Consider the following 13001-nt stretch of genomic DNA (forward strand, 5'->3'; position numbering starts at 1 on the left):
ATCTGAGTCAGTGTAATTGTGTGGTGAGCCAATCACTGGTCAGAAGACTTTCTTGCATACCTGGCTGTAGGGCTTGCACCCTTTGCCCAGGGGCTCTGTGTGAAAAGGCAGGCCGACAGACTTCAGCCTTAGCTGTCACTTCCTGATTGCACCAGAGGCGAGGGACTGCTGCCTTCTCCTTCCTCAGGTCTTTCTTGGGCACGCGCATAGCCTTCATGTGTGCACAGCCATTTTGATCCTGGAACCACATCGGAGCTTTTGAAGTTCCCTGTGGTCCTCTAGTTCTCGCGGATTTCCTTTTTGATTCTGGGCTGGGCTCGTGTTTACTGCAGTTGTAGTCACATCAGGCAGCCGAGGTGTTGCCAGCAGTTTGTTGTTGTTTGGGTAATGCCCCAGGGGTAGCCGCCACCTGCCACCCTCCCACAGCCCACCCCCAGCCCAGCTCTGAGTCAGACCTAGAGGTTTCCCAGGGCACTGCAAGTCCAGACAAGATAGCGACTATGAGATGGCACTTGTAACAGCGCCTTGAAGCATCAGATCTGCTCGCTGTCTGCAGGGCTGCTGGGGACGGGGGCATGGTGGCCGCAGCCCACATTGACCTGGCACAGCCCTGTCGTCTTACTGAGGTTCAGTCTTTTCTCTTAGACGGATGATTTTTCTCTTCCTTCTGTGGCTCTGATTAATTCCTCAAGCTCAGACTTGGTTGGTTTTAGCTGTTCTGCCCATATTTTTGTTGTTTTAGAGGCAGAGCGAGTTCAGCAAGACCCTCATGCCACCATTCTGCGAGTTGATTCTCCAGTGTGTCGCTGGTGAGCCTGGCTTCTTTGACTTAGTGGAGTGCCCCTGAGATGCCCCGCTAGGAGGTGTGTAGCGGCAGTTGGCTCTTTTTATGGTGGAGTTGTGTGTGGTGCAGTTTTAAAGTTGTGAGGGTTTCTTTTCCTTCGCTTGGAGTTGTAAAGATGTATATGCACACTTCAAAGGGCATGTTGTCAGAGAGATTGTGGAACGTGGGGCCTGGCGGGCTCCTCGGGGGGTTTTGAGGACTCTCAGGTCCGAGAGCAGTTGAGTGGGGTAGAGTTCACTAATGGTTTGAAGGAGCAGGAGCTGGGCCTGCAGCAGGTCCTGGAGGGAGCAGAGTTGTGACACCGTTGTCTGCGTCTGGGAAGAGGAGCTGAGCGGGGGCAGCGAGGAGGTGCAGGGGGCCCTGTCCACACCTGGAGCAGGTGCAGGCCCCACCCCATCCTTCACACCGTGCACTGAAACTCAAGGCTTCTCCTACAACACGAGCATGATGGTCCCCCGACCCTGCAGAGTGTGTTTATTCCTCATACGGCTGGGGCGCGCCTTGTGCGTGCTGGGGTTCCAGGTGCTGCACACAGACCGTCACCCAGAGCCCGCTGTCAGGGACCACCCTCTTCTGACATGAAACAGACACACGCTGCTCTGCAGAGAAGTGCAGCAAGGGACTGGGCTAGTGGAGTGCGGGCCTGGATGTTTTCAGTAAGGGCGAGGGGAGGCCCCTCCTACGAGCTCACGCAGGAGCAGAGGAAGCGAGGAGTGAGCTGCAGGGAGGTCTGGGAAGAGTCCTCCAGGCAGGGAGGAGAAGAAATGGAAACCCCAGAGGGAGAAGGGGCTGCAATTGTTGCTGAGGGTGTGGCGAGAGGAGGCGAGGGGAGGCCAGGAGGGTGTGTGTATGTGCATGGAGGGGATGGACAAGGGAAGCTTTGGCCTCTGAGGAGGTGGAAGGTGCTGGAAGGTGTTGAGCACAGGAGCAATCATCCATTCATTCGTTCATAAACGAACAGCTATTGCTCTCTGCTCCAGGTGCTGGGGATAGAGCAGTGGACAGACAGACAGAACGTCCTGCTCCAGGAGAGGAGACAGGAGAATAAATGAACTAGTTGTCTCTTGTGAAAGTGAAGGGGAAAAGAAGCTCCGGAAGCAGGTTGGGGGCAGGACTGTGTGTGTTGTGTGGAGGGAAGTGTTGGGCACAGTGAATGAGGGCAGGGCGGGCTTTGCTCAAGGAGGTAGCAGTGCAGGAGAGGATTCGAATACAAGAAACGTGGTGGGCTTCGTGTCAGTGTAACATACGCAGGTAAACGGGCATGAAGTCCTACATTGCTAGGCCACGCCAGCAACCTCTCAGAAACCTTTCTTTTGCCCCTTCCAGCCTTACCCACAAAGGTACCCAGTCTTTCCACCTCCATCACTGCTGATGCCTTGGCTTCTTTTTGACCTTGGTGTAAGTGGAATCAGGCAATACAGGCTCTTTAGTGTCTAGCTTCTTCTGCTGAGCCTCACACTTTTGAGATTTGCCCCAGCTGTCATAGGTGATGGTCTTTGAAGTCACCCTTTTATTTTATTTTATTTATTTGTTTGAGGAAGATTGGCCTTGAGCTAACATCCGTGCCAATCTTCCTCTATTTTGTATGTGGGATGCTGCCACAGCATGGCTTGATGAGCAGCACGTACATCCACACCCAGGATCCAAACTCACGAACCCCATGCCACCAAAGTGGAGTGCATGAACTTAACCACTATGCCACCAGCCCGGCCCCTGAAGCCACCCTTTTAGGGGTGCAGTGTGGCTGCTGCATGGAGAGCAGACAGCGAGGGGAGAGTGGACCTACGAAGTCTGTCCAGAAGCTGTCATGTGGTCCAGCAGAGCCGGGAGCCACTGGGACTGGGTGTGAGCAGGGAGGGGTGAGGAGCATCGTATTCTGATGCATTTTGAAGTCAGAGCGACCGGCACTTCTTAATGGCTTGGATGTGGGATGTGGGAGGAGAAGGAGCCAAAGATAAGCAGCATCTGTGGCCTTAGCCCGTGGAAGGGTGGCGTCAGAATTTAGGAATGTGGGCAACTGCAGGGGGGCAGTCTGCGGAGGAGAGCTGGACTCGCGTTTGGACAAGTCAGGCGGGAAGTGTCTCTCAGACATGCAAGTGGAGGTGGGAGCAGGTCCTTGGATTCTGAGTCTGGCTTTCCGTGGAGAGGTCTGGCCCAGAAAAGTATGTTTGGGGGTTGTGGGCATTTTGCTGTCATTTAAGGCCAGGTCATCAAGGGGACAAGTGCAGAAAGAGAGGGAAGCTTTTGCAGGCCCAGCTCTGGAGCGGTCCAGCGTTTAGAGGACCAGAGAGGAGGAGGCACTGGCAAGGGAGACCGAGGTAGGAGGAGATCCAGACGTGGAAAGTCAAGTGAAGGGAGTCATGAGGACGACGTGCATAAAATGGGAAGCACTGTGTAAATGTTGAACAACGCCATTACCAAAAATGGTCAGACAGACCGCAGAAGGCGGGGCTCCACATCCCACCCCGGCATTCCCTCCAGGCCTGCCATGCTGCTCACTGGGAGGAGTGGCAGTGTTATAAATATTATGAGAAAAAGGAATGCCAGCCTGGGAGGAAGGGGCCTGGAAAGGGGCCACGGCTCCTGCTGGAAACCTCGGGGCCGTGAAGCGCAGAGGACAGCGGCCCTGAGGGTGATGAAGCACAGAGGACAGTGGTGTCCTGATGGATGTCTGTTCGAGGGCGGCCATGGGGGGCCATCTTCAGAAGGAAGGAGCTGGAATGCTGGAGGAGTCAGCAGCAAGGTGCTGGCAGTTCCCTCGGGCATGAGGGGAGCCGCACCCCAGCACCTCTAGACTTAGTTCAAATACCTTGTTTATTCTTTCTCAGTGAGGCTTTCTCTGGCTCTGTTGGCCTGCCCCATGCAGCTGCAAAGGTCACTTTCAAATCAGCATTGATTGTAAAGAAGCTTTGAGATGAATAACACTACCTGTTATGGGTCGAATGGTGTTCCCCCACAGTCGATCTATCGGAGTCCTAACCCCCAGGATCTCAGAGTATGACCTTATTTGGGGCAAGGGTCTTTACAGAGGTAATGAAGTTAAAATGGGGTCACATGGGTTGGCCCGAATCCAGTGTGACTGGTGTCCTTATTGGAAGAGGAGTGAAGACGCAGGCACAGAGGTAAGGCCATGTGAGCACACAGAGAGAAAGCGGCCACCTACAAGCCAAGGAGAGAGGCCTCAGAGGAAGCCAGCCCTGGCCACATCTAGATCTTGGACTGCTGGCTTCCAGAACAGCTGTTAAGCCGCCCAGCCTGGAGCACTTTGTTCCAGCAACCCTAGCAAACCATCCAGCAGTTCCCTTTAAAAAATTACTGTTGCCACCATTGATTACAACAGACGTTCACCCATGTTTGTTTCCTGAACTCGAGGCCATCCCTGCCCACCCATCTTCTGCCTTCAGACATGCCAACTGGTCGACCCCTCTGGGGCCAGAGGTTTCCGGCCACGTAGGCCGGAGAGAGATCCCTGTTTTATGGAGGCCTCTGCAAGCCTTCAGAACTCCTTCCCTGGGCATCTCCTTCACCCCACCCTAAGATTTCTCCAGTCAACCCTGGGTTCCCAGGTTGCAGCGTATGCAGCTGAGGCCTCCAAAACTCTGCCTTAAGCAGATGGAAGGTAACGTCCATCGTTGTCCGGGGCCAATACACAGTTTAGTTCTTTTTTTAGGGGCTGGTTTTTTAAAAAAATATCTTTTCCCTCCTTACCTTTAATTAAAAACATGCTAGAGATTGAGAGTGAAAAAGTGATTCCTTGTGTGCATGGGAATAACTGATACTCAGCATGGTCTTCTTCCCTGAAACCAAACGGAAACAGGGCAGGAGCGAGGAGTCTGTCGCCAGCATCTCTGTTTGTTCTTTATCTGCTGGTTTCGCTGCAATAACAAGCAGGCACGTCAGCAAAAGCAGGTCCGGAGCTTGTGTCTTGGTGAAGGGGTGGTGGGCCCGCCATCCCAGCCGCCTCTGTCATGGGTGGGGGCGCCCAGCCTCCCAGCCCTGCTGCCACTGCAGGGGCTGTAGGTGTTGGGAAAGAGAGAAGGTCCATGAAAGGCCCCGATTCAGCCTCCTGAGTGGCCTCTCCCCCTCCTCAGCCAAATATTCGCCTGGCCCTGACAGTGGGGCCTTTGTCGGGGGCTCTGGGGCTGTCAGGGACAGAAGGTAGGAAAAGCTTGATGAAGGCGGTATTGGAGAGAGTCAGGCCTGTGCGTGGACTCGTTGGGGGCGTTGATATTTTTGCTGCAGCAGTGGAATGAAAGCAAAGGTTCAATCAGTGGGAGACACTGGTTACTCCATGTTTAGGCTATTGGATTTTGCTTTGTTTTTCTGGAGCAGAGTTATCCAGCCCTTTAAGGAATACAGAACCAGAGCCTAATATTTACTCAACTCAAGGTTAGAAATAATGAAAATAAAAAATTACAAACTGTTAAGACTGCTACCGAGTAGGTACTGGCAGCTCACCTTTAGTGCTGTGTGGTTTTCTAGCTGGCAATTAAGACACGCGGTGTAACGTTTTAATAAGCGCATTCCCAGAAACATTATCGAGTCTCTTTACTATTGACATACGTTCTCTGGCCCGGTTCCCAGACTAATGGACTCACCTTTTAGGACTTTATACTCTGCTCCTTTCCAGTTATTAAATTTTTTTCCTTAACTGCTGCATTTCCAGCGTCACGGATGTTTTTGATCTGACGTGTGGCTGAGCTAAGAGATTGTTCTGGAATGCATGACTGACATTTCCAGTTGCAAATGGATGTACTGTCTGAGTTTTCACGCAGCACAGCTCATTGTGAAATCTCTACCTGCTGGTCCTGAGGCTCCGGGCTGCCGCGTGGTTGCCCTTCCAAGCTGTGGTCTTTTCCTGTGCGTGACTGCTATTCCTTCTCAGATCCTGGAAATGACACCTTTGCATAGGGACAACCAAATCCGAGAATGCCGAGCTTTCGTGAATAAAATATCCTCACTAATTAAAAGGAGACTGCTTTGAAGTTGTCCAAATATGCCAGAGACTGCATCTAATTAAATCAGAACAAGTGTACTGATTCAGATCACCAGGTAGAGATGAATGGATGAATAGTCTGAATAACAAAACATTTTTAAGAGGCACGCAAATCAAAAACATAATAGCACCATGGACTCAAATCCAAGGCGTGGGTTGAACTTCATTAGTAAATTCTTGCTTAATAGTGTCTGTGCCTTTAATGAGAGAGCTAGAATTTTAATACTAGAAGAAAAGCCTGGAAACCAGAACAGAGCAATTTGCTACTTTGCAAATTTGGTTTCTCTTATCTTATTGATGTCATAAACCAAGAAGTCACATTAGAGGCCCGTGTTGAGAGAAGGTCTGCTGAAGATTTTGTTGGACTGGTGCATGGTTTCTAATTACTCCGAATTTGCAAATTTGGGTGGGTGTGCACCTCCAGCTGTTGCAGGCCCTGTGTGAAACCCTGACTACTTAACAAGCCCATCAACATCAACAACGGATCCTTTCATCTGGTCATTCTGCAGACACCAATTGGTTCAGCCCTGAATATGCATGACATTGATAAGTGCTGCCAAGACTGCGACCTGCATTCCGGGTTAGGAGCTGGTATCACCATACCAGGACAATTAATGTAAGATTCAGCTCAAAACCCAACATTCTCCAAAGTGATTGAATTTCCGAGAATTCGCTGGCATGCTAGTGAATCTTTAAATAACCTATATTAAATTCCAGGATTCTGTGTTGTGTTCTTTTTATGCCATTAGCACTCAGGCCTGGCTTGGGGCCTGTCTCCACTGATTATGTCATTAAGAATGTAGGGCGTTGGGAGGCAGGATCATTCCTAAAGCTCTTCTTTCCCTGGGAGCCTTGGATAAGGGCTTGAACAAGGTAATGGAATGTGTAATTGCTTTTCAGTAAACTTTTATTGTACAGTAAAGATAGTATAGAGTAGTAAAGTACAATAAGGTAGTACACAGAGTTCCCACTTTCCTCACACTGGTTTCCTGTAGCGTTAAATCTTACATTTGTGTGGTACGGATGTGCCAACATTGATCCATTATTCCTACTAAGATTCATACTGCTCACAGTTCCTTGCGCTTTACCTGGTATCTTTTCTCTGTCTGGGGTTCTATCTGGGTTACCACATTGTGGTTAGTCTTTGCTCTAGGCGTTCAAGTGTAATTTTGACATGGATCAAACATTTAATGTATCATTGCATTGCGACCTGTCACACTTAAATTTTTGTTTCACATTGTGTTCTTTTTTCTTTAAACATCAAAAAATGAATAAGGAGCTAATAAGTCACCACTACACGATTGATGCCGCCATAGATTTGAGTTTTCTGGTAACTTTGCTGGTCTCCCTGTGTGTTTTTACAGTGAAAATCACCCACACCCAGTGGGAAAAGTTAGAGCATCATAGGTTGGACACCCTTGATGGACACGTGGCATCATGGTAAGCACACCTTTGAGTATTTTACAAAACAGAGGACATGTAATTTGCTTTGAGTAGTATCCTCATTTTCAGAGGAAAATAATAAAGCCTGAGGAGTGAGGGCAGACGAATCTCCTCTCAGAATCTTTTCTTTCTCTCACTCTTCCCCTTTGTCCCGTCAGCCAGCTGGGCTGAGATGCCAGCACCAGGTTAAATCCAGGTGGGCCTTTGTATAAAGAAGCACTCAGGATGGCCATATGGGCGATGTTACTGGGCGCACATGACCTCGGACCAGTCCCCGACTGGACCGGGCTGGCGATGCTTGTGAGGCAGGTCATGGGGTTAAGAAGGTGGATGGAGGTCGTTCAGCCAGCCCTGGTGGCATGCAGAAGAACGTGCTAGTCAGGGAGAAAGCAGATGATGTGAGTTCCCAAGGCTGCAACCATCATGGTGGCCCCTAAACTTGCGGTGATGACATCCTTCCTTAATCCATGGCCGGAGCCGTGCCTTACCCACAGCAGGGGCGTGGCCGTGCGCTGGCCTCCTTGCCCTGAGCCTCTCAGCAGCTAAGCCGGCGCGTCTTAGGATCGGTACTCCTGACCGCTCTGGTGTTTTCAGTAGTTCTCTCTCTTCCATCCTTAGTCATCTCTGAGTCTCCAGTGTGTCCTCCACATCCTGTTCCACATGGGGAGCCAGAACCTCCCCACAGATTCTGGGCAGTGGTCTGACGTGCTGATGTGGCGTTTAATGGCCTCTGTTAATCACCAAGCACAGCCTGCTTCCATGCAGCTTTCTTCCTTTTTTTCTTTTTCCTCCTACCAGACATGAAATTTTAAAAAATCTAATCATAAGATTGATGTTTGTTCAAAAGGTCACATACTGTATGATTTCATAAAATATTCCAAATAGATAAATCCATGGAGACAGAAAGCAGATCGTGGTTACAGGGCCCGGGCGAGGTGGGGATGAGGGAACAAGGTTTCATTTGGGGGTGATGAAATAGTCCAGAATTACATGGTGGAGATGGTTGCACAAGCTTGTGGATATACTAGAAACCACTAGATCGTACACTTCAAACTGGTGAATTTTATGGTATGTGAATTATATCAATTTAAAAATTGGTGCTTATTTATGTTTTTAAAGATAAAAGAAGATATTTAAATTACCTCTGTAATTCCAGATAACTCATAGTGACATTTTGATGTGTGTGTGGTAGTTTCTGTTGTCTTGTTGTTTTTGTTTTGTGTTTATTTTTTTTCTTTGGGTTTTGTTCTTAACCCTTTTTGGGGCTAAGAGAAGCCCTGGTGGAATTTGCTGAGACACTGGACCTCTTCGCCCTTGACCTCACGCCCCAGGTTCACGTAGGCCCCTGTGACATTTGCTTGTCAATTTTAGGAGGCTCAGTATCTTGAGAGAGGACAACCGTTCTCTGCCTAAACATTACATAGTGTGGGAGAATGACACGTTTTAATTTAAGAATTATGATGGTGTCCTTATTTCTCAGTTAGGAAGCAACAATAGGGCCTAGTTTTATTGAAACGTAGTGTCAGTTCAAAGGACGGTGGCGATTGGACATCCTGAATTCACTCACATATTTGACTTGTGGAGGAAATACACTGGGCCTTAGTCGTAGGTGCTTACGCGTCCATGTCTCAAAGCTTGGGGGGCTCTGGTGTTGGTGGGCTACTTGAAGTTTTACCCGTTTGTCCAGATCTGTAGATGATAGTCTTTTGCTGAAATGCCCAAACTAGATTTTACCTAGGGTAACCTTTGAGGCTGACGGAAACAAAAACTCAAATCGCAGCCTGTGTACTGACCCGCGCGCAACATATTCAGAGAGGATCCCAGCATTTCTAATGTCAACGGTGACTTTGCATGTCTGGGTGGAGGTGACATCTGCTTACGAGTCACAGAAGCACCTGGATCACCTCCGGCTCTCCTCCCAGGAGGAGTGCGCTTGTCCACACGCCATGTCCAATGCCCGTGAAATTCCTATGCTTCTGAATTGAAAGCTGCCTCGGAAGAGCTGGGAATCTTTTCCACAGTGGAATTGGACTAATGGTGCTTATTTTTCTTTAGGGTGTATATTTATTTGACTGTTTCACACCATTTGTCAATTTCTAAGCAGTTAATAATTTTTATGCCTCTTTCAGATGTGTGTATATAGTACAAGTGTGTTTTGATTTCCTGTGGTCTCTCTACATTTAAACACTGCTGAGTGATGGTTTGTGTAACATGCCAATTTAAAATTTCAAACTCAAACTGAAGCCTTTAATTCTTGAGCAGATATCTATTGACTGTCTTGAATAGCTTATGCTTCTCTCTGTTCTGTAGCACCCCAGGATTCTGTTTAGGTTTCAATGCTAGCACCATTAGCCCTCCCTGGGGATGCCGCACCTGCTGTCCTCCAGCCGTTTACATTGCACCACTGACTCAGGGGAGAATGGTATGATTGCCACGGGAGAGGTGTATGGTTTGGAGGCATGGTTTTAGAGAATAAAGATGTTACTTCTGAATGGTTGATCGGGAACATTTTATGAAAGATGACATGGGAGCGCGGCTTCTGAAGGGCGGGCAAGTTTGGTCTAGAAGTGATAAAAAGAAGGAACCTTCCAAAATTGGATGTGGAAAGCCACGGGGAATTTCAGAAACAATCTCACCTGCTGGCCGATTGGGAGCTGGGGCTGAATTCTAAGAGCGCTATAGGCCAGCATGACACCTCGCGCATCCCGTGCTTTAGGAACCAGCAATATGGAGAGGATTACCTTAGAGACACCAGTGCCTTTATTTATTTAGCTAAACAGTTTGAAGAAGCTTGCGTGTCTGGTTCTGTCTGAAAATCACTCGTCTTCCAGTTTTAGACCTCAGCTTTTCTGAGCAAGGCGTCATCTTAAGAGGAGTCTGAAGTGTCTGGGTTCTTTGTTCTTGTCTCTCATCTTGTTTCTCAACCAAGTGGGATGACCCAATGTTGAATTATAAACTGTCTGACTTTTTAAAATACACGAAACGTAAAACTTACCCTCTTGGCCATTTTTAATTGCACAATTCAGTGGCATTAACACATTCACATTGTCGTACAACCGTCACCACCATCCATCTTCAGAACTTTTTCATCTTCCCAGAATGAAACTCTGTACCCGTTAAGCAGTAGCTGTCCATTCTTCTGTCTCCTGGCTGCTGGCACCCACCGTTCGACTTGCAGTCTCTAGGATTTGGACTACTCTGGATAGCTCGTATAAGTGGAACCATATGGTGTCTGTCTTTCTGTGATGGGTTCATTTCACTTAGCATAATGTCCTCAAGGTTCATCAGGATTTCCTGCCTTTCTAAGCTGCATCATATTCCATTGCATGTGTGCCCCACTCTTTGACAGGCTTTGATGCCGTAATCCCAGATCCATCCAGGAGATGTGTTGTCAGAGTCACCCCTGACTTCACCGTGTCTGACCTCCTATCCCCATCAGTGAGACCCAGTCCAGGCCGAGGTCCCAGATGAGAGTCTGAAAGTGAATGGGAAGGGGACTGGGTTGGAATATGGAGAAAGGTCTTTGTGAGGCCCAAATGGTTTCTAGGGCATCAGTCACACCAGCCCATCTTTCCCCTGGATTTGGGGATGGGAGCCCATGTCTTTGTGCTGTATTCCCAGTGGAGGGTCCAGACCTGAGCAGACCAGATCTTTCTTGCCCTTGGTGTTTATGAGTTTGCTGTGGCTGCTCCTGCTGACACAGTCTCTGAGGGGTGGGGTTGCTATTGTTTTGAAGATGAGAACCATCTGTCCTTAGGGGTGTGGGTAGATCCGTGCTTGGCCACTGGCTGCCGGTGGGTCTGGGGGCCAGGAGTGGAATGAGCTGCTTCAGAAATTATCCAATTCTGAATTTATTCAGAATTATCAAGGGCCCATACCTGGAGGGTAACCTGCTTAGTCTGGCTACAGAAGTGTGTTATTTTGCCAGCTGGCGTTTTAATTTCTCGCCTCTCTGAATGAAGTGCAGGGCTTCAGCCGCACGTTTGCTTTGTCTGTTCGGGCTGCAGACACTTGCATTTTGCCACTCTGGCATAAATTTAAGAATCGCTTTTACTGTTATATCAAATCTGATGCTACAAATCCCTCCAGAAGTTAACAGAACGCCTTCTCCCTCTCGGTTTTCTATAAGCGGTGGGCGGTGTTCCTAGAAGACAGTTGTGTTTGCGTGAGAAGCAGATGAAAGGGCCCTGCAGTGTCTCACTAACGAGTGTGCTGTGCTCTCTTGCCCAGGGGAAGTGGAGGTTCCTGATCCGAATGACCCCTTGGGACAACTGGATGGACATGACAGCCCTATTCCAACTCTGAAAGGTAAACTGTGCAGTGCTCTTTGCATGCAGGGGTTTGGACATGTTCTCAGAGTACCATGTACAGAGGCTCCCGGTTGGCTGGCCATTTCTACTCCCAGCTTGGCTGGAATTGATGGCCAGGGTGCCGTGTGGCCCGGCGCTGCCCCATTGTGGGCGTGGGGCACGCTGACCTCCATAGCTGTATCTCTTGACACAGTGTGAGGGTGTTGAGGGCTGGCTGGAGCCAGTCAGAAGCTGGCAGGTGGGAGGTGACGGGGCAGGGGTAGGTGGATAGCCACCAGAGGGAGGTCCTCCTTGGGGGTGGGTGCTTCATGGGCCTGAGTGGTGCATTGGGAGCTGGACTCCTAGCTTGGCCACTAAGTGTCCTGCTGACAAGTGGCTGTCTCCTGGGGTTTTTCTCTGCGTGTAATTGTCCAGAGTGGGTGGGCACCTCAGGCGGGCAGGTGGCTTCCTCCACCGGTCACCAAGGAGCAGGTTCTTTGTCTTGTTGCTTCAGCCTTTCCCAGAGGTCAGTCAGGGCCACTGCTCACTTGTAACCCTTCGTAGGCATCTGAGGATTGTAGAGTCGATAGAACGCATTTCCTCAGATGCAGCCCAGTTACTTGAGAAAGTGACTCTTTTCCTGCTTCGTCCGCTGTCTCCATATTGCCTTAGACTCTTGCCTCAATCGGCTCAGGCTGCATAAACACAGCACCACAGACCAGGCGGCTCAATCGGCAGGAGTTTATTTCTCACCGTCCTGGAGGCCAGAAGTCTGAGATCAGGGCACTGGCATGGTGGTTCCTGGTGAGAACGACTTCCCGGCTCGCAGATGGCCCTTCTCCGTGTGTCCTCGTGTGGCGGAGAGAAGAGAGCGCTCCAGTCTCTTCCTCTTCTTCCAAGGGCGCCAATCCCATCATGGGGGCTGTAACGTCAGGACCTCCTCCAACCCGCCTCACCTCCCGAAGTCCCCGCCTCCAAATACCGTCACACTGGGGGTTAAAGCTTCAGCATGTGACACAATTCAGTGCATAACAATTATCCATTAAAACAGCCACTTTATTTCTACTTAACTTTTTTTAGCATTATTCAAAGCCGAGAAATAGTTTCTCAGCCCCCTGCACATTGAGAGTCCCCTCAGGAATGTGTTCACCTCACAGGTCCAACGCCAGGTCTCCTGAGGGTTGAGCAGCAAAGACTGAGCCTGCCCATCTCAGCCTAGCTGGCTAGAACGTCTCTCTGTGTCCTCACGGAGCTTCTCGGGGTCACAAAGGGTGCAGAGCTCCCTTCTCCCCTCAGAATGCCTCCCCGTGTCCCTGCTGTTTGTGTGGAGGTCAGTGATTTGAACCAGGCTGGGTGGAGCTCCGCCTGCTGGTGGTGTCCGGTGTGTGGAGGTGCCTTGGCGAGGATTCCTCTTCAGTATGTTAAATGT

General features: G+C 49.7%; 1 protein-coding gene across 5 annotated transcripts in view; it reads left to right on the forward strand.

Moving 5' to 3' along the window:
* ROR2 (receptor tyrosine kinase like orphan receptor 2) overlaps positions 1-13001 on the forward strand; it is a 204300-nt gene that overhangs the window by 143844 nt on the left and 47455 nt on the right. For 4 of the 5 annotated variants that reach the window (XM_044756653.2, XM_044756655.2, XM_044756650.2 and 1 more), the window contains exon 2: positions 11514-11591. In XM_044756653.2, the coding sequence (XP_044612588.1) occupies positions 11514-11591 (78 nt within the window). Of the gene's footprint in view, positions 1-7246; positions 7281-11513; positions 11592-13001 lie in introns of those variants that run through there. The other variant, XM_044756654.2, reaches the window with a different exon arrangement.

The sequence above is a fragment of the Equus asinus genome, chromosome 23, assembly GCF_041296235.1.
Source record: "Equus asinus isolate D_3611 breed Donkey chromosome 23, EquAss-T2T_v2, whole genome shotgun sequence".
NCBI classification, from domain to species: domain Eukaryota; kingdom Metazoa; phylum Chordata; class Mammalia; order Perissodactyla; family Equidae; genus Equus; species Equus asinus.